General features: G+C 45.1%; 1 protein-coding gene across 4 annotated transcripts in view; it reads left to right on the forward strand.

Moving 5' to 3' along the window:
* Nucleotides 1–24950, forward strand: part of ITCH (itchy E3 ubiquitin protein ligase) — a 2968415-nt gene extending 2943465 nt beyond the window's left edge. For all 4 annotated transcript variants that reach the window (XM_069652264.1, XM_069652266.1, XM_069652265.1 and 1 more), the window contains exon 24: nt 18794–24950. In XM_069652264.1, coding sequence (XP_069508365.1) covers nt 18794–18893 — 100 coding nt within the window. In that variant the 3' untranslated portion in view covers nt 18894–24950. The remainder of the gene's footprint in view (nt 1–18793) is intronic.
* The last annotated feature ends 936 nt before the right edge of the window (nt 24951–25886 follow it).

Consider the following 25886-nt stretch of genomic DNA (forward strand, 5'->3'; position numbering starts at 1 on the left):
CTGAAAAATTAGTAAAAGAGCTTGTGAATGTATAGGAACAGCCCTTTTGTAAAAGCCTGGGACTGTGTACGTTGCATTTTGCTTGTACAAGCTCTTTTACCCTACTTTATGCATTGATATTTTTCCACGTGTGTGCTGCACTTATATGTAATAATATTTTGTAAAGGTGCCAGTCGGCTTCATGATGTATGGCTAAAAAATGACCAATATTTTCTGAGGAGACCTGTCTGGTGTGAGAGGATATGCCACCATTTTCATCAATGCACCATGGCTTTGTGCTGTTGTGTGGAGGAAAAATAAACTCTTGATTTACAGAAGTGCACTATAACAGGGTTTAATATGCAGCATTGTACATTAGGCGCCAATATTTGATATATAACTTTGCAATACAGTTGGATATTCATGGCACTAGCACAGAGCAGTCAAATACCACATGGTTAATAGGAGACATTGGGCTATACATCTGTGCTTCTTTATTTTTCACAGGCCATTGTAGTACATTGATATTTTTCACCTATGTGCAGTTTTCATATTTATTATACTTCTCTTTTTGTAAAGGGAGCAGGCAGCTGGCCTGAGATTTGTTGAATTTTGCATCATCAAAGGGCTGCTTTTGTTTCTTTGGTGCATGTAACCTAATTTTCTTTTTCACATTTAAGCTGTTCATTGAACAGTCTACATTGGGGAAACATTTGTTGACTTATGTTTTTTGTTTTCATGTTGATTGTACATTAGAGTATCACACATGGTTAATCGTAAGGTACCTGTATCCATGCCATCCTTGTGTCCATTCTGTCAAGTTGAAACACTTGGCTATTTTTATATTTGATTTATTTTGGATTTTTGAGTGCAGACAGAGTTACGAGAAGCAGCACTTTACAACAATGGTTTACTTGGACTACATGTAAGGGGGCACAAGCTACAGCAGCGCAGTAATGCATTACAATTAAGCAACAGGAGCAGTAATTGGGGCGTGGTGGGAGGTCTGCCGGCTGGTAGGATTGGGCCGGTCTGCGTTGCATGAAGAAGGTGCTCCTTGAAGAGTTAGGGTCGTGAGCTCCTTTTTGAATTGCTTAACGTTGGATGACAGTCTGATGTTGAGGGGTATGAGGTTCCATAGCATAGGGGTATAGATTCTATGAATCCATGATTTTTTTTATTTTTCACAGGCTTATGCATAGCTGAGTTAGTCATTAAAAAAGACCTGGAATAGGCAGCATTGTGCAGTTGGACCCCAACAATAGATGTATGGACTGGGTTACCACAAGCTGTTAATAGGTGGAGCACCATCCAGTCTGGTATAAGTATTGGACATTCAGCCAAACTAAACTTGCACCTCTTTTTCGTTTGTCACAGTGAAACATTGGTTTGTGAATCTGCGTTTCCTTATTTGTCATAGACATTTACACCATCCTCTTTGTAATTTTTTATTAATGGACCAGTTGCATTACCTCTTTGGCTGTACACAAAAGGTCTTTTAAAGCATATGTGTGATCACAATTTCTTTATTAATGCACACAAAGTTCTCTTTCCATTAGTTGCTACTTGCACATCCGTCACGGTAATGTGGTGTTTTCACGTACAATGCTTATTACACACTCATTTTGTATCCCAGAACACAAACATTCTCATTAAAATGTTGTGTTCCTGTACACATTTATCGAAAGACTCTTACAGTCATAGCCTCAATACAAGAGCATAAGGGGCAGGAAACCTTTGGGGGCGACAAGTGAAAGAAAATAGATTTGCTTGTGACAAATCCTTTCATAACCAACACCAAATTGTAGTTTTTCGAATGGTGGTCTTCCACACAGATTTCTCATCTTTGAGATCTATCTCCCAGCGGAGCTGCTCTTCGTAGACATTTCCGCCGCCAGGGGGCGTAGCATGGCTCTGCATTGGCTCTGCGCGCCCTAGACCGGACAAGACGTCGGGGACAGTATATATAGAGGCGCCAGGCTTCTTTTTTCTGCATACTCGACATAAGGAACACTGTTCTTCTGACCCCGGAACACAAGAACAGTCCCCTTTCCAAAAGAAAGACCAGAAAAGGTAGAAGCAGTGCAAGAGGTACAGAGCTCCATGTGGTTCTTCAATGCACTACTCGTCTTCATGGTCAGAGGAGCCATCACTCAAGGGAATCCCCTGAGGAGGCCCAAGAAGGACCTTTCCTAACTCCATTCTCTACTCCAGGGGAATGGGACATCCTGGACGAAGGCCTTTATATGGAGACACTATTGCCTTTCAATCAGGCAGTAGAGGGGCCGGTGATGGAACTCTGGACCAGACAGGCTGTAAATTCTCAGGGTGGGGACCGTGACCCGACAAGAAAAGCGCAGGCCGGTACATTCGGGCCCCATTTTCCTTTGAGCCCATGCTTCACCAGAATGTTTGCTGGTTCAGGTGGCTACAGCGGACCTTAAAGCCACTGTCTTGCCGTCCTTGCCTCCTGACCGGGAGAGCAATACACTAGATGCATGGTAGAGGAAGATTTTTGTCTCTTCGAGCCTGGGTCTCCTGTGTGTAAACGCCTCCTGTGCTCTGGCCAAATTCTCCTGCAGACTTGGTCAGTCACTTTGGAGGCATCAGAGCACATCCTTGAAGAGGAGATGAATGATGGATTTGAGGCTCTAAACAGAGACGGCAAGGAGGCCGCCTGACCGATGTTGCAGTCAGGTCTGGAAACTGCAGACTGTGTGGCGAGCAGAATGGCTACCAGCATGGTTTTGCACAGATTCTCTTGGCTCATGATGTTGGATTTTGCTCCGGACATTCATGAGAAACCTGTGGACATGCCTTTCGATGGCATGAATGTATACCATGGCCGGCAAGTCCTTACAGAGGTTTCAAGCCTCAAAAGCTACCGTTAAGTTGATGGAACTAACAGTCCGCAAACAGCGGCTTGCAAGCCCTGTGGGCAGGGGATTTCGCCCCTTCACCACCTATGCCCAAAGAGGCAGAGGCCTGGTACCCTTGGTGAAGGCAGGGGAAGTGTCATCCCTGCAGGGGAAGGGTTGCGCCCAGAGGAAGTACTTCCACCTCCACTGTGCCCTCCACAGCCCCTCTGAAGTGGACTTCTGCCATCAGTCCCCCGTAGGACGCAGAATATCCCAGCTTGGCTAGGGATGGAAAATTACTACTTCAGATGCATGGGCTGTACATGTCATCCAACAGGGATACTGCCTTCCTTTTGCCCTTTGCCCTGAAGATCATCTGCAGAGCCACTGATCCTGCCTCCGGAACCTCTCCTGCTGGCAGAGATATATCTTCTGGCAAAAGGGGCCATAGAACATGCTCGTAACGGGGCAGGGGTTGGCATTCAACCTATTTTCTGGTGCCAAAGGATGAATGTCTGAGACCCATCCTAGATCTGCAGTTTCTGAACTTATACTTGCGCAAGGACAAGTTTAAGATGGTGACACTGGCCCAGATCCTTAAGGCCATGGACATGAGTGACTGGTTGGTTGGTTGGTTTCCCCCGATCTCCAGGATGCTTACCATGTACCCATCCACAGGAAGCACAGGAAATACCTGAGATTTAAAGCGGGAAACGGTCACTAACAATTCAAGACTTTTTACGGCACCCATCGTCTTCACCAAGTTGCTAGCCGTGGTATCGGCTGGCCTCGGAAGGGAGGGTATTCATGTTTTTCCCTATCTGGATGACTGGCTCGTCTGAGCCTGCTCTCCATTCTCAGTGTTGGCAAAGCTATACCAGACATGCTCCCTGTTGCACAGCTTTGGCTTCTCCCTGAACTTCAGGAAGTCTCGGGTGTCGCTGTCCCAGTCCTTCTGATTTATTGGAGTGATCTTGCATACTCACTTGGGCTGGGGCTTCCCACCTGAGGACAGCGTGGCAAACATGTACAAGATGGTCCTAGTATTCCAACCACAGGCAAGGGTTTCAGCCTCTGCTTTTCTGCCACCTTATGGCTTCCTGCAGCCTTGTTGTGTCAGAGGCCCGGCTATGCATGAAGTCGCTGCAGTGGCTTCTGAGTTCACAATGATCGCCGTTTCAGGGGCGAACACCAGACCTCCTCCATGTCTCAGAGAGTTGGTGTTTGGAGACCTGCAATGGTGGTCCGTGAAGGGCAACCACCTGATAGGGTCATTGTTTCGTCACCTGTGGCCACCAGTGACTGGTCACAAATGTGTGCCTGACCTTAAGGTCAGCATCATATGGTCTCCATCAGAGTGCTAGGCGCTGTGACAAATCGAGGGAATTCGTCTCTTCTCCCCAAGGCTAGGGAGGTGAGCCGCTCCGCAACACCTCCCTAGTGTTCGAGGCTAGTCGGACCACACTGGGAGAGACTCCCCTTTAGGGGACAAGGACTCGGGTTCCTGTGAGAAACTCCCTGGAACAAAAAACATGATGGCATACATGGGACTGTCAGACCTATCAAATAATGTTAAGTACCAAGACTGGGCTGGAGAAGAAGCTAACAGATGCTTTTATCCAGAAGAAAGAGAAACGGTCTCTTTAAACAAAATTAACTAATTCCCTGTGACAAGTGGATTAAAAGACGAGCACTCTTCGGGTAGAGAGAGGGAAGAGGGACAAGAAGAAAGAGAAGATAGTCTAACATGAACCGGGGAGGAGGCTGAGCCACAGCAGGACGTGGATCCTGCAAAATCCGAAGTTTCTGGGAAGCAGCACACGGAACGCTGAGAGACCAGCATAGCCAAGAGCCTGAGAGAAGCCGAGTCAAGTGCGGCTTGAAATTTGGTATCGACGCGACCCGGAGAAGAGTCGTGGTGGGCAGCCTGCCCTCATATCAGTGCTGATACTGCCGTAGGGAAGCTGCAGCAAGAGGTACGGCTCCCCTTTGAAATGTGGAGAAGCCGAGAGCGAGAGCAAATACTGGCTAACAAGGGCACAGAGGAGAAGGGCTCGGCAGAGCAGTGGAGGCACGTGAGAACTTGAGACATTCCCTGGTAACAAGGAAGGTAACGAGGGACATGGGAAGCACAGGAAGCCAGCCGACGATTATTATATGAACTAGAAAAACGTGAAGGTAAACTTGATAAATCTGAACTGCGATAATGTGAGCAAGAGAATAATAACTTTCCCTAGAAGGGAGGTGAACGGAAGTGGAATATCCTTGCAAAAAACATGGGGGGGGGTCCTCTGAGTCCCTCTGCCAGACATTAGTCCCGGTTACAAAAGCCTTACCCATATGCTTGCCAAATCTGAACTGTGATAATGTGAGCAAGAGAATAATAACTTTCCCTAGAAAGGAGGTGAATGAAAGAGAAATATCAATGAAGAATGATATCATTGAAACAGAGAAGAGATTAAAACCAACATAAATAATCTGAATACTTACAAATCGAATAATAGACATAACCAAAAGAGTGAATAATAAAGCAGATATGTCTCTACCTTGGGAAGTGGGGAAATCGAATCCTTTGTCAAAAGCCAAATAGTAGGGGATAAGCGATAAGAAAGGGTATGAGGAACTGAAGGCCAAGGTAGCCTTTATGATACTTCAATCTGAGTCACAGAGAGGCACTCCTAAAGTGGAAAGTAAATATACCAACCTGAGGAAAGAGTTACACGATCTGATAAGAAGAGTCGCCAAAGACTATTGAAAAATCGTATTTTAAGAAGACAAGTTCAGAAAGCACAGAGCAGGAGAAGCGAGTCATTCTCCTGCCCTTATTTATGTTTCTGTAAGTGATAACGACAGATAGCATTTGTTTTTTGACGGTGGACTTATTCTTTTTGGACATTCCGAGATGACTGACAAGCACCTTAATAAAGTAGGCAGAGAACACCCCACAGCGATAGGGAAATATAACCCTTTTTCTTTTAATAATGACATAGTAAAATGTCCTCAAAGCATCTGCGTCCTCCTTCTTACCTCCACAGTGCACATCATTTTGCTGGAGTTAAGAGATCAGACTGGCACTAGTCGCTTTTTTCTCCTCTGTGAAGGGCCAGACTGTGTTTGTCCTGACGGACAACTCAGAAGCCATGCACTACCTCAACAAACAGGGGTGGTGTGGGTGTCTGCTATCTAGAGAAGCACTGTGACTCTGGTTCTGGGCTGTGGAGAATGGCGTCTCTCTGATGACTACCCATCTGGCCTGAAGAGAGAATGCCCACAGCGGATGCCTTGAGCGAACAGACTTCGACCTCCCTCAAGTCGGAGCTCTCTCAGGAAGCTTTGGAGGTGATAGTCTTCTTTTGGGGGACTTCTCAAGTAGATCTCTTTGCTTCCAGTGTGAACAGGAAGTGCAAGTTGTTCTGCTTCAGGGAATTGTCCTGTTCGGGAGCTTTGGGGGATGCACTGACAGTAAAATGGATATTCCACCTAGTTTATGCATTCCTGCCGATCCCGGTCATTCCGCTGGTTCTCAGGAGATTGCGCCTGTTCGGAACCATGTTGATCTTCATTACTGCGGCCTGCGCCCAGTGGACGTGTGGTATGCTGGACATGTGCATCTGTCCTCCTTGGTGCCTTCCGAGGAGAGTCTTCTTTCTTTCCCAATCGGAGGGACGTGTTCTCAACCCACACCTCAGCTGCCTGTAAATTCATGCTTGGCTACTGAGGGGCTGAGATACAAGGAGTGGGACTTGTCGATCAACGTCCTTGATGTGCTTCTCTCAGGACTGAGATCCGCACCAAAATCTATTGATGCCTGCAGATGGCATACATTTTCGGCTTGGTGCCGTGTTAGGCAGACTCCTGTGCAGTGCCCTTAGGGACCACTACACACAATTAAGACTACAGGTGGCAATACATGTTTTACCTTTGGTACAAGCCTGTACTACAATGTTAAAGTGGTAGCAGTAGCGGAGCAGCCAGGGTTATCTCAAGAGTATATGAGCAGTAGCAGAGATTACACAAAGGGACCACAATTACTGTGACTCAACCAAACACTGACTCAAGGTTTCAGGTAAAAAATATAAGTACATTTATTTTTAAACCGTTTGTTAGAACACAACACTTCCATTCAAAAACCACATGTAAAATATACTACAACTAACCAATTCACTTTGTACGGTATACTTCAAGGTAAGTACCCTGTGTTTTAGCGGACCGGTGTTATGAAACAAAAGACGTTACCGGGAATACACTTGGATCACTTTTTGACAGTAATGACAGTTCGGTCTTACTAAAAAAACGGGTATCCGCGGCAAGAAATGTTACCGCGGCAAAAACACACTTAGCACCTGAGATACCCAGAGAGAGTTGGGGGCAAAAATCATAGACAATACTTTTGTCAAGGCAGACAGGATCAGAGAACAGTCTTGGACAGAAATTCAAAAGTCAATAGGCCAGAGCCAGTGTCAAGTGGAACCGGGTTCCTGTTGTCGAGGATCACACAGTCAGATAGTTCACGATTCAGCATAGCCAGGAGTACTTAGATATTGTCAACAGAGGAAGCAAAAGTTATAATAAGCAGGGAAGATAAGGGCAAGCCTTGGAGGCGAAGAATAGGGATTCACCCAGATTCCTCGAGCAGAACACAGTACCTTATTCAAGGAAGAAGCTGGTGCCACGGCAGTTCCTGGTAGTTTCCTGCAGACCCTCGGTTCCTGGAGCTTCGATCTGAAGGACGACGTCTGGAGGGGTCTGCACCACACAGGGATGAAGCCGGCAGCAGCGACTGTAAATAAAACATGTGCTCCTTAAAAACAGGAGAGGCTCTTCAAATGGCTATCCGGACCACTACAGCAGTGTGCAGCAATTTGGACCACGAAGAGGATCCTCTGGCTGTAGAAGATGAGCTGGTTATCCCCACCAAGCTCAAGGGAAGAAGACTCCGGACCGGATCATCTCTGGTTGCCGAAGGGTAGATAGTTCAGGACTGCAGCAGGGCTTCACTGGGACGGGATAGTTGCAGCAGTTGACTTCTTCTCTGCTTCCCTTCGTTTCCTTGTAGTTCCAGTGGCGACTCTGACTTCCAGCCCAAGAGTCCTGCCTTTTATGTGAAAATCCCCCATTCACACAGCCTGGCTGTCAATCACGCAGCAGGGGGGTTGTCCGGCCCGGACAACCACCTCAGCCAATCATGCAAAGTGCGACTTGGGTTTCCTAGGATACCCTGTGCAGGGGGCGACTACACCCCTCCCTCACATTCAGCCCACCTAGACGCCCAGGCACCTAGAGGAGGGTTTCTTGGCAGAAGCCCACCAAAAGACAGTGACCAAAGAAGGCAAACCTGGTTTGCCACGCAAAGTAAAACACAAGGAGGATTTTAACAAAAAGAAATGGCGAATAAACCCAACCGGAGCCAAGCATTTGGTCAAGCGGGTTTAAGTTCGAGGCTAATATAATAGCTTACAATATTACACGTTTATATAAGATAACCGCGGTAGAAAAGTTAGGGTAGATACCACTGCCACGAGGCAAGTCTAAATGTTAAAAGAGCGAAACAATGCTCTAGGAGGTACAGATAAAAAGGGCTAAGGATTAACCCTTTCCAGTACTCCATGTAAGATGAGGTGTACTGGATCTATGGTTAAATGACTAAGTAAAGTTGATGGCAACTTTACCCTTTTCTGGGGGACAGTAGTCAGCCTCAGAAATGGAGTTGGTGGGAAGTCTAAAAGACAACCCTGTGTCACTGCACTGAGAGTGCTGTGTAACACACAAAAGAAGGGGGCTACTGAAGTGGTGTACTCCAGAGTCCACAATCACAAAACAGCTGAAATACACATGGCAAAATACAGGTAAGAGTGGAAAAAAGGGGTACACTCTTACCAAGTGGAAAGAATAAACTCCAGAGATCCAGCAAAGCTGCTGGGGGACTCACTAGGTAAGGGAAATTAGCCATTGAATGAGAATTCTCCCTAACATGCCGTAAGAGGGATTTAGACTATTTTTCCTGTCAGTTATCCCCAGTTTGGGATTTTTTGCTTTCCTTGGCCCAAGCAGGCCCGCAGTTTGGCATTGTTAAGGGATACCCTGTAGCTATTTCTGTTTTTATGAGGTCCCGGGAGCAGGGTTTGTTCTTCACAAACCCACTGCAGACTTCAACATTTAGGGGAGCTAGGAGCTATTTAGCTCCTGCTTCTAGCATAGTAGTGCTTGGTTAGCTTCAAACCAACACCTACCAGGAGCTACTTTTGGCACCTTTAGCCAACTGGTGCCTTACAAACATGTAAATGTGTCATTAACTTGAAGTATTTCAGAATGTTAATACAGACGAATTAGAACACATCTAATACACATTTAAACACAATGGTTCATAGAAAATTGACAAAAAGTTAAAGGAGCATCTCTGGTAGCTCCTTGTTCCTCTGCAATAGCTCATTCCTGCAGGGTGATGCCGACACCCAGGAGCTAGTTTTAGCTCCTGACCACTGAAGCTCAATTTCAAACCCTACACTGTTATGCATGGTTTGTGTAACTAGTTACCTCTGCTCCTGTTTGTGGTTCCGCCGTGGGATTTAAATTTGGTGTTGACATTCCACATGGGACCTCCATTTGAGCCCCTCCATTAATCTTGCTTCCTGTCCTTTCCTCCATACTGCATGGGCTTCCCTTCATAGGGACGGGAGACAGAACCTTTTTCACCAGAAAAAAACCTACTTTCCCTTTAAATTTAGAGGCACGCGTGGGTGCGGCCTTGGGAGCATGTGCTGCCCTGACTCCGCCCTCTGGTGCCACACCTCAGTCCCCTTTTCCGCGTTGACGGGAACGGACCAAATTCACTAGCGCTCCTGGGTTTGGATTCGGCCATGTAATTCCACGCGCGGATACTACTTCTCTTCTGTCTTTTTTGTCTTTTTATCATTCAGGTACTCGGTCCTCAGGCGTCACGATCCTCCCCGGCGCATGTCGACTTCTACAGGGTTCAGCGGGTGTCTATCCTGTGACGGGATCTTTCCAGCTAAAGGCTCCCACTCCCTCTGCCTAAGTTGCCTTGGCCCAGACCATGGCTGGCAAGCTTGTACAGCATTAAATGCGCTCTCCTCAAGGTCTCTGAAGAACAGGCTAGCCAGGTGGAAGGAGCTCTTACAGAGATAGCCTCCAAAGGAACTAAAGGACTTTGTCTATCATCGATCCAAGCCCAAGCTAGGGCGCTCTTTTCCTGCACACCCCACAAGGGAGACTCCTGCCCAAGGTCTCGCCCGTGCGGGAGGGACCGCTCAGGTCCTCATACCAGCACAAGTACCGAGGCTACATCAGCTACGGGTCGAGGGGTCAGTGGATCCTCCCGGTGACAGTGCTGAAGGACCAGAAGATTCTTTTACCTGGTCTTCACCCGAGGGACCACGCCCTAGTACCGGCAATATGTCAGAGGGGGGGGCGCCTATACGCAGTTCTACCGGCAGATCCGCTGAGGGAGAAACGCCTACCAGGCTTTGGCCTGAGGAACAGGGTAGGCCCCATGATCCACACTCAAGAGTCCTAGACTGGGAGGAGCCCAGTGAGCCGAGCAACACGACGCAGGCATGTGGAAGGCAGCTCAACAAAATGGGCACCTTGCCAGACATTTCTGACATCCGCCCGATACCGCACCAAGGCAGGGGGGAGGAACGTGTGTCAAGGTGGGACTGGTGTCAACCAGGTATGTGGCCTACAGCCTACCCTTCCTTTGCGCATCGCAGATTTCCACTGCGTCCATATGGGCGGGCACGCAGCGGCTACCGGAGCCGCCCGCTACCCCGTCAATATCGCCTACCACTCCGGCCTGTGAGGACAGATTTTTTTTAAAGATTCCTCGGGCTCATGAAATATCCTCGGATGGGGGTCATCCTCAGGGACGCCATCAGGGACGTGCTCCCACCAATGGCTCCGGCGCCACAGACTCCAGAGCAGGCACCCCTGGCCCCTGTGCAGCCTCTGCTGCCCGCTCCGGTCCCCCAACCGATTGTGCAGGTGGGTCCGTACCAGACTCCGTTGCAGCCTAAGGTTCTGGTCCCCACGCCCCAGCCTTCGGCCCCCAGCACCTCTCCACCGGTGCCAGACCAACCGGACCCTCAGGTGGACACGGATGAGGAGGCGGACACCGACACACCGTTGTCAGCCAAGGCCTTCCACAAACGTCTTGCAGGGCTGGCAGAGTACTTGGGCCTTCCTCAACCCGAGGTTGAGCAACCAGCAGAGGGGTCCTCGCCGAAGTCCTCACGCTGCGTCCCACAGTAAGAACAGGGATCCCGGTGCAGAAGGCCATGGTCGCCTTGGCCAAAAAGGGCTGGCTCAAGCCCCACTCGGTCCAGCCGGTTAATCGTCGCCTGGACGCCAAGTACAGGTAGATGGAGGGGGATACACTCTTGCTATCGGCCCACCCTCAGCCTCACTCCTCGGTGATCGCTGCGGCATCATTATACTCCAAGCCTCAGTCGTCCTCAGCCTCCTCCTCCACGGCGCTGTTAGGCAAGAAGGAGAAGATCTTGGAGGCGTACGGGAAGAAGCTGTATTCCATCGCGCCCCTGCCTGGCAGCCGTTAACCAGAGGCTTTGGCGGGAAATTGTGGATTTCCTCCCAGAGCTTCCGGCGCAGAGCAAATCACGATTTAAGTCGGGATAGGCAGAGGCCAAGTTAGTGGCACAATTGAACAAAAAATAGGGTTGTCCCTTGCTGCTTATGTGGATTTGGGGACAGTATACAGTAGTTTAACAAAAGCAAAATAAATCCACATGTAGAACAATGCAATTTTGTTTGTATTTTTCTTTACAATTTGGATAGACTTGTTCTGTGCTCAAAAAGTCGCAAAAGGGAAAAGGAACAAAAATGTGTCTACGGTTTGCCAATATTTATTGCTAAGACAAAAAAATTCACATCCAATATGTATACAAAAAAACAAGTGCGTGATTGAAAGAAAGAATATTTACAAAGAAGACGTTTTTGTGATGGTAAATGCAACTAACACTAAGTCGATAGTAAATGAAAATGTAAACAGATACCAGGAAAATGTCATTTTGGAATTGGGTAAAACAAACAACAAAAAGTCAAATGATTGAGCACAAACATTCAAGCTAGTGTTAACCAACATAGAGATACATTAATTAGAGTCAAATCATCATGTGTATATCCCAGTAGTAGACCTATTCTTACTATACAGAGATGTCAGAGTCCTAATTTTAGGAGTCCTGATTTGTTGGTTATTGGAATGTAATGGTCTCATTTGATTTCATGATCAGAACCTGATCATGTCTGGGTAAATTGCCAATCTGCCAACGTGTGTGCCAGTATGTCTGAATACTTATATATACAGTGCTTCATAAATTATTTGAAAACAGTTTTATTCATGAAAAGGAAAAAAGTCTTTAAAATGAGCACTGTAACACGTTTCGGCTTGCCGAAAGTGGCGGCATCAATGTTGAGCCTTCCTCGGGGCGGAAGAACCTCAAGGTCCGAAAGCAAAAGGGGAGGCAGAAAAGAGGATAGATGTATGTATCAATGGTACGTGTAAGACACAAAAGAGATTCCTTTTCCTAAAGGAACAGTCTAAAAGCTGCTATAGAATATTTTGAAAAAAGGGCCACTCAATACTCACCCTGTAGCTCAGACAGTGGTGCGAGAGGTGTGTGACCTTGTGTCCGAAGACACAGAGTTCATATGGACTGGTTGGGCTGGCCCCTGTGGGTGCCTATTGTGGGCTCCAGGGAAGAAGTCCCTGGAGTAATAAAGGTGTAATTAGTATGGAGCCATTTGTTTCATATGACTGAAAATGCCTAAAAACGCGGTAATTGACACAAGGGGGTGTAGGGGGGCAGGTTGGTATATTACCTGTATTGCCTTGTGAGCAGTTCCAAGGGTATCTTGCTGTGTCCCTTTGGATATTCGTATGGTGATTACAAGCGAGTAGCAGATACAAACATCTGCAATGTAAAATACAGAACCAGGTATTGAAGTTTGTTTGGATTATGTGCTGCACGGTCAAGTGAAAACAATAATGTAGTCATACATATTGGGTTAAGACCCCATAGGTTTTAATTGCTTTCTTCTTTGAGAAAGCTAAGCCATCGGAAGAAACATTAGACGAAAAGCACCCAATGCCACCTCGGCACATCAAGTGCGTACCTGTGGGTTAAGCGGTCCCTGTATAGGGGGTGGTGGGGAAGAAATTTCTCCCATTCGCAGAAATTGGATCCAGGCGGCTTTTGGTGTCCTGTGGGTGGCAGCGTTAGGTTGCGCTTTTCAGAAGTGCCATGATTAGTATGGTAGCCGGAGGCTGAAAGACATGAGGAAGAATGAAACGCCTACTTAAGCAAGAGGGGCAGATCTAAGTACGAATCTGGTATGGGTGTCCTCGCAGTCGGAGGTCGCGGTTTGAATAACTTACTTTGAAGTTTACATCAAACGCTTGAAGCTGTATTCTCAGTGATACGTATAGATCTCTCTGCGCGCATCTTTGTGCTGAGTGAGACACTTAAAGCCTGTGCATGCGCAGATCCGACAGCGTCTGCGAAGGCTCAGCCTGTTGCCAAGCCAACCTGGTCACAGGTTGCTCCAGCGGGGATCTTCCAAACGGAGCTTGCCGCGCAGCGGGCGCATACTGGTTATAGACTCAGAGGTTTGAAGGTGAGTTGCTTGATAATGGTAGTGCTGTGTCTAACAAAGGAATTATAATTGGTAAAAAAAGTACGTCCATACGCCGTAGTGATATGATATGATATGATAGTTTATTTATATAGCGCCTATACACAAAGTATTTCAAGGCGCTTCAAGGCAAGGGAGGGAACAAGGGAAAATACAATGACATTCTTACAGGCCATGAACAGTAAGGATGTGAAATTAACTATCGCACTCGGCCTGACGACATTTCATATAGTGCAAGAGCTAAGACATAGATAAGGAAGGGAGGGGGAGGGGGAGAGTGGGAAGGAAATGGAAACACAGCCGACTACCGTACTAGGCCTGACGACATATCTGGTAGAGCCGGAATAAAACAAAATGGGAGGGAGAGGAGTGCAGAAAGGGAGGGGAGGAACAAAACAAGCGACTATCGTACTAGGCCTGCCAACGTTTCAGATAGTGCTGGAGGCGGGGGTGGGTACAGTAAGGGGATGGGGAGTGACAGACGAGGTTGCTATCATACTAAGTCTAGGGACAATTCTGATAGAGTAAGTGCGTAGAAGAAAGTAAGAGGAGGAGATGGGAAAAGGGAGAGGGGAGGAGAGAACAGAGTAAGCAGTCAAAAAGAGTGGAGAAGCAAGAGGGGAGAGCGAATAAAACTGCAGAAGTCAGTAGAGACACATAATGTTGCAAGCCAGGATACAAGATAAAGATGGGAACAGCATGATTCGGGGTCACCATGAGTATAAGATGCAAAGGAAATCCAGCATGAGAGTTGAGAAAGGGTAACGCACTGTGAATCAATGAAGTGGGGAGCTGCAAATGTGGCTATATTGCATGTTGCTCCCAGTTAGGAGAACTGCTTGTGTATGGGGATTTGGAATGATCCACTCGTAAAAACAACACGCTGGTTGCTATGGTTGCTAAACATTGGCACGGCTGTGGCAGTCCCTCAGTGACTGGGACATGTCGGAGACAAAAAAATAAAAATGTGTACTGTGGTCACCTGACTGAAGCAGCAGAGGAAACGGGTGGAAGGTAAATATAGCACCTTACTCTGGGTCGAGCCCAACTACCTGGTGCGTCAGAAAAACGTGGTAATAAATACAAAAGTCACTAAGGTGGGGTCATAAATTGATGCATACCCGTAGTGACATGGAAAGGGGAGCAGAGAGTACTATCTGTATACTCTTATAGCAGTATGTGTCTACATCTTGTTGCGGACAAGGTTTGTAAGAGAGTGGGGGCAAAATGCAAATGCATACCCATAGAGGCATGGAAAGTGGTAGCATAGAGTACCGTCTGTATACTCTGAAAGGTAGAGTGAGTGACCACTCGCAAACAGTAGTGATTATCCTGGGAGGATGAACTCCTTGTTAAGTCCATTGTGAAAGAGTATCCATCCTGTGGATGGAAACACTCGTAAACAGAAGTGATTATGCTGGGAGGATGAACTCCTCGTTAAGATAGTAGCACAAGACATCATGGAGTCCACCGTGGCCCACATTGACACCTCTGGCCAGACCATCTGATAGTCACGGACCTGAGAAGAACAGCCTGGCTCTGTGCTACTAAATTCAACTCAGACGTCCACAAACGCATCTTGGATCTTCCGTTAGAGGGGGGTGACCTCTTCCACTCCACCACAGACGAGGAGCTGGACAAAAAGATAAACAGCTCACAAACGGCCAAGTCTTTCACCATCCTTACAAAGGCCACACCCAAAACGTACACCCAGTCACAGCAGCACTCGGACAAGGGGCGTACTTGCAGAGGGTTTTGCGGCTTCCAAGAGCCGAGGTCCATGCAGCCTGACCGTTCGCCGAACCCAGCTTCCGTGCAAGCAACAAAAAGGGGGTGGGGCACTAAGGGCTTTTTCCAGGCCCCCTCCTCAGCAACAGCCTCAGAGGGAAAGAAGGCATGACACGCCCCTTCCGGTTCACTTGTCTCCAGTGGGGGACAAGCTTGCTCTACATACACATTTTTGGCGCCAGCATTTCGCGGACCCCTAGATCCTCTCTGTAGTATCCACGGGGTACCGCCTCCCTATGCCAGCCTCTCCTCCCTCTTCCCCTCCATCCAGTTAGTGGAGGAAGTCCCAGCCTCCCAGCGAGGCTTGGGCTTTTACTCCAGGATTTTCGGCATTCTGAAAAAGAACCAGGCGGGGCTGAGAGTTGTGCTGGACCTTTCCACCCTCAACCTCTCCCTACAGCTACAAAGATTCAAGATGGTTACACCAGCTTTGATAGCAAAGACATTGCAGGGGAGACTGGATGTGCTCCCTGGATCTGAAGGACTCGTACTTACACGTCTCGATCTGGCATCCTCATCGTTCTTTTCAGGATCATGAGCTACCATTTTCAGTACAAGGTGCTTCCTTTCGGCCTCAACTCGGCCCCCAGGGTCTTTACCAGGCTGATGAATACAGTGGCAGCCCTCGTCAGGTCGCAGGGCCACCACATCTACCTGTTCCTCGATGACTGGCTCGTCAGGGCGACGGCTCCGGAAGCGGTTGACCTCGCATCCCACGCTCTTATGAACACACTGCACGAGCTGGGGTTTTCACTCAATCTCAAGAAGTCGCAGCTGCAGTTTACGCAGAGACTGACCACCTTGGGTCTCATCTTGGACACATGCTCTGAGAAAGTTTATCGTTCGGAGGACAAGATCACGGCCATTAAGGTGGCCACTACACACTTCCTCAGCAGAGAAGTGACCTCGGCCTGGTGGTACCAACACCTACTTGGTCTCATGGCAGCAGTCCTCTTGGCCATCCCCCACACGAGACTCAGGATGAGGAGGATACAGCTGCACTTTGCAGCATCCTGGAACCAGGAGCAAGGCTCCCAGTCAGAGAGCGTCAACGTTCCTCCTTCGCTTCACCCAGACCTCACATGGTGGTCCAGGGACTGCAACCTGTAGACGGGCAAGATTTTCAGGCAACCTACCCCACCGGTCACCATCACCACGGACTCCTCTCTCGAGGGCTGGGTGGCCACCCTGGACAACCACTGCGTCCATGGCACCTGGACCCGGTAGGAGCAGGAGTACCACATCAATTGGCTGGAACTGAAGGCCATCTGGCTGGCGCGCAGAGCCTTCCTTCCTATTATCGACGGCAAGGTTGTCCTCATTCAGACAGACAACTCAACCAGCATGTTCTATGTCAACAAGTAGGGAGGTACCAGATCCTCCCCCACTGTGCAGACTTGCGGTCAGCATGTGGGAATGGGCCCTGCCGGGGGAATCCAACCTGGAGGCAGAAAGGCTCAGCAGACTGGGTGTGGACAACTACGAGTGGCTTTTAAATGACCTAGTGCTGCAGGAGATCTTCTACAAATGGGGTCACCCCCAGGTGGACCTCTTTGCCTACTGGCCCAACAGGAAGTGCCAACGGTTCACCTCGTGGTAGGGTCGGGGCCCATACTCCCATGGTTCTCGGAGCTGGTCAGCCTCTCGGACAGGCCTCCCATTCGCCTTTTGACGGGCCCAGCACATCATCTGCCGCAGCAGCGGGGCAGGGTCATCCACCCCGCTCCACAGAAACTAGCCCTCACAGCATGGTACCTGAGCAGGTCATGCTAGGTCACCCCAGCCTCTCCCAGGCTAATCTAGAGATCATACAGGGCGCCAGTAGCAAATCTACCAGGACCCCAGTATAAGAGCAAGTGGACCAGGTTCTGCCACTGGGCTCTAGGGTTATCAACCCCCTCGCATCTACCTTGGACGACATGCTCTCCTTCTCGGCGCACCTCGCCCTTTCTGGCGTGCAGGTGGACACTTGCCGCACTTACCTGGCAGCCATTGGGCTTACAAAAACTCAGAGGAAGAGATCTTTTCCTCTTCCAATCCGATTGTCAAGAAACATTTGACGGGACTCGCCAGGCTCTACACGCCCATCAAGTGGCCTCACCCCGTGTGGGACCTCAACATAGTTCTGGGTGCCCCGGCGCACAAACCATTTGAACCAATGGCATCCGCGGACATCAGGCTGGTCACCATTAAGACAGCCTTGGTGATTTTCCTGGTTACTATCACTTCCACGAGATGGGTGAGTGAGCTCCAGGTGTTATTTGTTAAACCTTCCTGTTTGGTTTTCCCCAAAGAGAAGGGGATGTTGAGAAGTGAGACCCTCTTTTCTTCCAAAAGTGGTCTCGGATTTTCATCTCTATAAAAAGATCCATCTTCCTGTGTTTTTTCCCCTCCAACTGATCCCTCTAAGGCAGAAAAATTATTCCATCTACTGGACCCAGTGTTGGTGCTGAGCTACCACATCTCTCGGACGAGAGAGGCCAGGAAAGATGACAAGCTTTTCATCAGTTATGCTGGGGCTTGTGCTGGCAGTCCCGTGATCAAGCGAACCTTGTCAAGGTGGATTATTCTCTGATTCTCAGAATGATATGATCTTGCGTGGAGGGATGTGCCTGAGGGTCTCAGAGCCCACCTATTCCCTGCAGAGGGGAGTCCTTGTCCTTGACATCTGCAAGGTGTCAACACAGGCATCTCTGCACAAGTTTGCTAAGCATTACTGCTTGGATTCCTTATCAGGCCAAGGCACCCATTTTGGTAGGGCGGTCCTCAAAAGGTTTCTGGTCTAGGTGGTGTCCTTGCTCTCCTCCCTCCTCCAGATTTTCATACTAGTTTGGGAGTTTATCATAGATGGGGAATTCGTTGGTGGATAGAATCCATTAGTAGAACAAATGACTTACCTCTCCGTAATGTTCTTTCTGATGGATATTCCTCCCACAGTTTTGTCATCACCCTCCCTACCTGCCCCTCTTGGCAGATGGTCAGTACACCAACGGTTCCATGGTCCCTCAGCGTCGGAGTGCTAGGGGAAAAAAGGGTGGAACGGAGTACCTCAATATATACTGGCCCTCCTGTCCTGTCTAGCACAGGGTGCATAGAGGCTTCAGACTGAGCTGACGTGGAGCTGCACTGCACTCCATATCAGTGGAAAGGTTTCTGAAGAACAGCTGTCCTGTGGATTACTATATTATAGATGAGGAGTCAATGAGAGGAACAGCCATTAGAAAGAACATTACTGAGAGGTAAGTAAATGGTTCTTTGGAGCCAGACTGACCCCTAGAGGATATTTTTAAGATGTGGAATCTGTGGAGAAAGGGCAGATATATCAGAGAGAATATTTCTGAAGGTAAGTCATTTGTTCTATTGAATACAAAGGTGGTTTGTGCTGCTGGATAAGCGGAAATCTGAAACAGTCTTTGCAGAAAATGGGAGGAAAAAAAATGTGTTTTGTTGGATAGGTTACCTTAGGTGCTTGTAAACCTTTTTCTGTTTTTCATTTTCAGTTTCAATCGCCTGGACTTACCCCCCTACAAAAGCTACGAGCAACTCAAGGAAAAACTGCTTTTTGCAATCGAAGAAACTGAAGGTTTTGGACAGGAGTAACTGTGCTGGAGAGCAAAAAGAACACTTATTTAAAAAATGTACGTTCTGAAGTCCCTCCGCTCATTGCACATTATGTAAAGTAGACACTGATTTGATGTAATTATTTGAGATAACTAGAGTTATCGTCCTTCGCACCGCCACCTCGAGAATCTTTGCACCAGTAAATTGGAACGATACTGAACCCTCTCCAGGTGATAACTTGCAAACACATCTGCAAAACCAGTCTCCCCTCATTTTGATGCAGTTTCTTGTAGATGTGATATTTTCGACAAGAAAGATTTCTAATCCTGAACATCTACCAACTTGATCCAATCTGGAATATATGTTCTAGGCACCTGTGGACAATGTAAAATGTCATTCAAATTGAAGGACTGTGGTTTTGTCACTCTGTGCTCATCCCTTGAAGATGCACTTTTTCTGTTTACCCTCCTCTAAATCAGCAGACACATTATCGGATTATACTGTCTGATTGACATACAACCTATGCAATGTCATGTTTTCTAATGGAACTCTGCATTTAGGGTTTGCTTTCAGGCAATGTTTGGCCTAACAATTCCATGAAGAGTCAGGCTAAAGCTCCTTTCTGGTCTACTAATTCTTTTGGAACGAAGTTGTTAAGATAAATTAACAAAGCCTTTTATTAACAGCACTTTCTGTTGTGGTTATCATTCGTAAGCACTAATTTCTCCATCCATATACATAAACACCATGGAACACTATAGACTGTGGTAGAATGATCTTTTCAACATGTCATTTTCTGTTTTGTGTACCTTTTTAAATCTATTGAAGTACTTGGTCAACTAAGGTTTCTGTAACCAAGATACACACCTTTCGATCACTGTGTACATTATAAATTCAAATGGAATCTCTTCTTCTTAATTGCTCCTGCATATCTGAAAGGGGAACTTTAGCATACATTCCAGGGAATTCCGCCAATATGTACATTTAAAAAGGGGTTAAAAACAGTATGCTTGTTGGCATGCTCAACTTAAAGCCCTGCTATTTCCTGGATAATATTGCTTTGGTTCCATGAACCTCCTCCTCACGGTTGAGGCAGTGTTTAAAGCAAGGTTTGTGCTCCATAGTGACTATGAGCCCATCCCCTCCCATGCATTGTGGTCACATGGATGTTATCCAGGAACTTTCAAAGATTTTCAGATGGTGGCATCCACCAATTGATGCAAAGTCTTTTTTGTAGCATGTTTTGAAACTTCATTATGCTTAAATAGGCTATGGGGTATATACATTAGAAATGTACTATCCATATTCTACAAAAGAATTTGGAACTGAAGTTCCCCTTTTGTGTGGAACACTTGGTTATTCTTTTTGTATTATATACATGTATATTATCCTGGAGCTTGAATGCAGCCTAATGTTGCAGAGATGCATGATGGGGCTGCACGTTATGCTGCTTTGTACGAATGTAGAGGATCCTCTCAGGTGCCAGGAACCCAAGCCTGAAAGCTCATCTCCAGAGGTCCTTCTCCTTTCCCTAAGAGGTGTAAACTAAACTAATCTCTGGATACTACATAACAAAGGCAATAGGGCTCTCATTTAACTGCACCTGTTTTGAAATGACGACCTTCTTGGTTTAGAAAGTGGATATGTGGAATAAGCTGTATTTTTTTTAACAATGACATATTTCTTGGTAGGGGAGGGCAGGTTCAGCTTTTTTGTGTTGCACTGAATCTGAACACAACTGTTTTATTAAGCAGTGTTATGCAAATTCGGTACGAATATTTGGCAATGTACATTTTAAAATGGGTAAACACCATCATTTTTGTTTCTTTTGCTATTCCGATTAAGGGAAGAGAGAACTGTACACTACTATGCGATGGGACTACTAAAGTTAATTTGAGAATTATAGACTATAATCACTTCACATTTATCGAAGTTTGCTCCATTCCGAAACGTCAGTGGTTTCCTTATGTCAAGGCTCTTTGAAACTAATGCTTTTTTCGCTGTTTTTCAAAGAGAGTTCAATTTCATTTGTGCCAGGGAAATTACAGCTTCTCATCAATTTCGTTTCCGCAGTTCTTGAAGCCTGCCTCTAAACATTAACCCTGACTGCAGAAAGTGGAATGTACAATCTGTCTGACATTCCCTTTAGAGAAACAGTGGAACTGTAACATCTACTTTAACAAGGTTTATTTAATGGACATCCATATGATAACTCTGCCTTAGAAATTAGAAAAGATAGGCACACTATATCCAGGTCTTTTGACTTCAAGTGCAGCTCTGTGAATAGTTGATAGTGTGCATGTAACAGTCCACCTTTAATCATATTACCTCTGACTAATGCACGGTATTCAAGATATTCAGGCAAATACTTTTCACCATGGCAAAAGTGCTACATTTAGTACATTTGTCACATGCTACAAACACTTTAAACATAAGGGAGGCTGCAACCAAAGTTAACTCATTGGCTTATGATAAACTGTCAGGTGGATGAACATTGTATTTTCATTAAGAATACACATCTGAGTTGATGTGTATTCACATGTTTTGTGAAGTTGAAAGTGCTATGGGTTAAGACAACATAATTGTGCTCAGATGGTACTCTGTTAATTCCATCCTTTCGAGAGGTGCATGATATTCAGGTGCCAGGAAAACCTAGCCCTTTCAATCTAACACACTCTTAAGTCTCCCCGTCTTTTGGCTAAAATAGTCATATTAATTCCAATCTGCTTAGTTTTGCGCATGAGCTGTGTATGGCTTGTCTTCTCATCCATGTGCAAAAATTCCTATTCCAAAGAGTTATATAAAGAAATTAATTGCGATTTTAAAAACTAACAATATTAGGGCACCTCCATTGCTGTACCTTTTCAGGTCCATCCAAGCTTTTTTAACAGTTGAGGTTTTCTGTTGACATAGAGTAAACTGTCAATCCCTAAATACAACTGCCATGTGCTTTCTTAAATATCTGCTTGAAATTGACATAGTGAAATGATAATATATCTATTTATGGGCACAATTTTGAAGTTGAGCATACATTTTAATTTTAACTTGAAAAGGTTTGCATCTTGTTTTTCATAGGTAATAATTACTGGTACATCTAGTGGCTCATCAGCATATCTTTTAAATAATAGCAGGTGCCCATCAACACAGCCATTCCTTATTGATGCTGCAGTAGTGTCATCAGTTGCCCGGTTTCAGTACAGTAATCTGTGCGTTTCATATACCCATTAAAATTGCAATTTCGTGTTTAACCACTAATTGGTCAATTAATCAAGTATGTATGGATTCACGTAAGTTGAATTTCAGCTAAGCATGACACTAAAACATCTGCTCGTACATCAATATGATTTTAAATTCTGTATTTATTATTGCCTCTTTTTACTTCTAAACTTTTATTTTAATCGGTATTGCTACTTCGATTTCTTTGAGAGTAATGTGCTCACTACTTCACTCAGGTCAAAAGGATATAATGATTTATGGTGGTTTTTTTTTACCTGTTTTTCCTTCAAACTGAGATTTAAAGAAAGCTGCAAGGTTGATGGTCAATTTCCTATTAAGAAATGTCTTGCATCATTTTTGAACCTGCCAACATATGCACACAATTACAAGAAACTGTTTCTTTCAAGGCCGTTTTTCTGAAGTGGTCAATTTGCTGATTGGAAAGCATTCTATTAGAATTTCTTTAGAGTTTAGTGAAAAATAAGTCCAGAATAGCACAACAGGAAGTGAATAGCAATTTCAACTTCTGAAAACCTTTGGAGGAGTAGTGCTTTATCCGGATAGACATGTGTTTTGTAACAGATTAATAGAGCACGAAAGAAAATGTCTTGTAGCAGTAATTCTGTTGTTTGCAGTGGATGATGCAAGACAAAAGGCATATGTTTCTGCTTCCTTGATGATCATTACATCCGTGGGCCCTGACTGGGAATCCGCTTTGGATTCATAGAAGACATAAAAGAAACAAAGATTGCAAAACATTTGTAGTGTTCGATCTAGGTAGACAAAATCCAGACTCAAGTTTTCCTTTTTTAATTGTCGTCCCTGTAATATAGGGGATTTCCGCTGTATTCAAAAACCAAACATTGTTACCAATTGCTCAGATTCTGTTTGATTATTTATCAGTCAAGTGTACATACCAAACAAGCAGTTCCTTTTAGTAAAGGATTACCACTTTCTTGAGGCTGGATAGATATGAAGGGGCAATGCTGCGTGCATTGTTTCCATGCTTGCTATGCCCTTTCTGGAAATCCTTGCTACCTTTCAGGTTCCACAGCTTCCACCAACATCCAACTTTAATGGAATCTTTTTTTCTTGTTTTGACAGGGTCTGTGTACATTATAATTAATGTATATTTTCCAGGCTTTTGTTACTCCTCTACTTGATCTGCAAGTATGTTGCTTTAAATAAGTATTCAAAGCCTCTCTTTTTCGCCATCATGCTGTTCAAGTGCAGGCATGACCAGAAGAACAGCAGCATCCCCTAATCCATAAGAGGTGGTGATTAGTTATTTTCACTTTCTGATCTAAAGAACAAAAAGGCCTGCCACCTAACCTGTATGCCCATGTAACTGCATGCACCACCTTATGTCATAAAATCATTCACTCCTTGTTCTGTCACCTAACACCCACATGTTCTACACCCCCATCCTCTTATTTCTTAGTAGAGCTAATGTTCTTTTATTTAAAAGGATCTTGCAAGCCAACTGGCAGTCAGCATGCATTTCATATCGATTGGTTCTGTGGCAGGCTTGGTTAATATGCAATCCAGTGGCGTAACATATGAAGAGGGGCCCTTTGCAAAATGTAATGAGGGACCCCTGAGATTCGTGGTGCTTAGACAGACATTGGAACAATATGTGGGCTAGTGAACAGGAGGGAACCCCTGCACAGCATTGTTGTTGGTTTACAATCTGGAAGCAGGCATTTGTAAGCTCAGTCTGTTGCCAGAAAATCTTAGAAAAAACATTAGGGCTTATGGTACGTTTAGTAAGATGTTGATGATTAATGTTTGATGACCCTCGGCAACAAATGATTCCAAATCTGGAGTACTTACTGGAGACAAATTTTACTGATATATGTAGATATTAAATTTGATAAGAACATTGGGTTTTTATTAGAAAATTACTTTACAAGTATATTGGGTATATTCAGTCAATATTAAAGTCCTCTGGTGGACCCACGTTCAACTTCCACTTTGAGGTAATTAGCACAAGATAATGCTTGCAGTTGCCTCTTTAGAGAGTGACCTGGATGACACACATGCCACTTTTCAGATTTGTTTGTCAATGCTGCAACACAGTCTGAAAATTACCAAAATTGCTGATGGTTATTTTGCAACATAACAAACTGCAAATGAAAATACCTTGACTTGCTTTACTCCCTTTAACCTCTGTGGTTTAACGCTGGTTCCCTCTGAGTAAGAAATGTGTAAGCAAAATCGAAATAACTGAACCAAGATAACTGAAGGCACAAGTAGTCTTTTGTTGATTCCACTTACTGATAATGTTTTAAGATTTTAGTTTTATGTGCGGGGGCTAGAAGCATTGTGTGTTTAAAATGTATAAATATATTACCTAAGCGGCAATCTGCCCTATATTTTTAAAATAAAGACTAGCTACAAATATGGACTCGGTCCTAGTTCTATAGGGCTTGGTTGTTAAATATTTTTATGGTTGAACTATTTAGTTCTGAAACAGATAAAATGCTTGTATATATTTTTGCTGTCAGGCGTCTGTCTGTTCATTTCTATTTCTTCCCTTAATTTAAAGGTAATTTGTATAGGGTCTTTACTGCTGTACTGCAACTAAATAAAAGGGTTCTGCATATCCCCAACCCCATATACTGAAATGTAATATATTGCAAACATATACATTTTGAGTGAACAAACTAGGCAATGTTTGTAAAAACAAAAAAAGTGGGATAACGTGTAATGTTTAAAATGGATATATTGTAAATTAACAAGATTTGACTAGTTGATCTGCACTAAAAATAAAATTGATTTTAATGTATGATTACTTATCATTGGTAAGGCTAACAGATTCTGTAAATGTTTTACGCCATGTTATATGTGAAATAAAAGAAAAGTAATATTGGCGTTTAATCTGGTCTTTGGGTAATTTTGTGTTCGTGCTTGTGTGGAAAGGAGTTGAACATGTCCTAATTTTCTGGAAAGATTGTACAGTTCATCTTTACATTCTTTAAAACTTGTTTTCACTAAAAACCAATCTTCAGCATGGTTTATTTTGAGATTTGCTAATCTGTTGTCTTTCCCATTGACCAGTTTGGTGAAAGGATTTACCTCTATTCAAAGCTGGGATACAAAAGTCCTCAAAAGACACTGATTGATTTCTTGTTGCCACCAACATCTTGAAAAGTAACCAGATCCTGGTTACATCTAGCACCTGCTCTGTTCAGTTCATCTTTTCTGTCGTACCGAACACAAAAACGCAGAAGCAAATTGATGTATTTACCTATATATTTTTTAAATGTTTTGTCATTTTATGCAAACAATTAACACTGATACATTTCAATAACTTATTTGTTTATTGTGATTTAATAAAACCTTTATACCAAGTATAAACATATGATACAAACAGAATACATGACAATTAAAATAGAACAATGAATCCATGAAAACAGTAATACAAGTCCTTGTGATTTAGTTCGTAATTGTAGCTATAAAGTGCAAATACAGAATAAGTTTAATATATAAAAGATCACATCCATGTAATTAATTTTAAATAGAGGGATGAATAAAGTTCTAGCCAAGGCGTTCACTTAAAGCAGTAAGACAACTAATTAGTGCAATTATCAGTGCAGTTAGGTTGCTATTCAGCATCCTGTGCCAGAAACATAGGGCATTTAGATCTTTTACCTTACTTGTGTGTTTATAAAAGATCTTTGTGCGAATATCTAAAGTGCCATTGCGTTCACTTATGAAAGGTTTGCGGATTTCCAATATATCTGGGTGGGTGCAAAGGCAACATCTTTCAGCTGCAGGAGGATTGGCGATATCTGCTTCGTGCGACCGCTCTTT

The sequence above is a fragment of the Ambystoma mexicanum genome, chromosome 3p (assembly GCF_040938575.1).
Source record: "Ambystoma mexicanum isolate Mex_15411 chromosome 3p, UKY_AmexF1_1, whole genome shotgun sequence".
Taxonomy (NCBI): Eukaryota; Metazoa; Chordata; class Amphibia; order Caudata; family Ambystomatidae; genus Ambystoma; species Ambystoma mexicanum.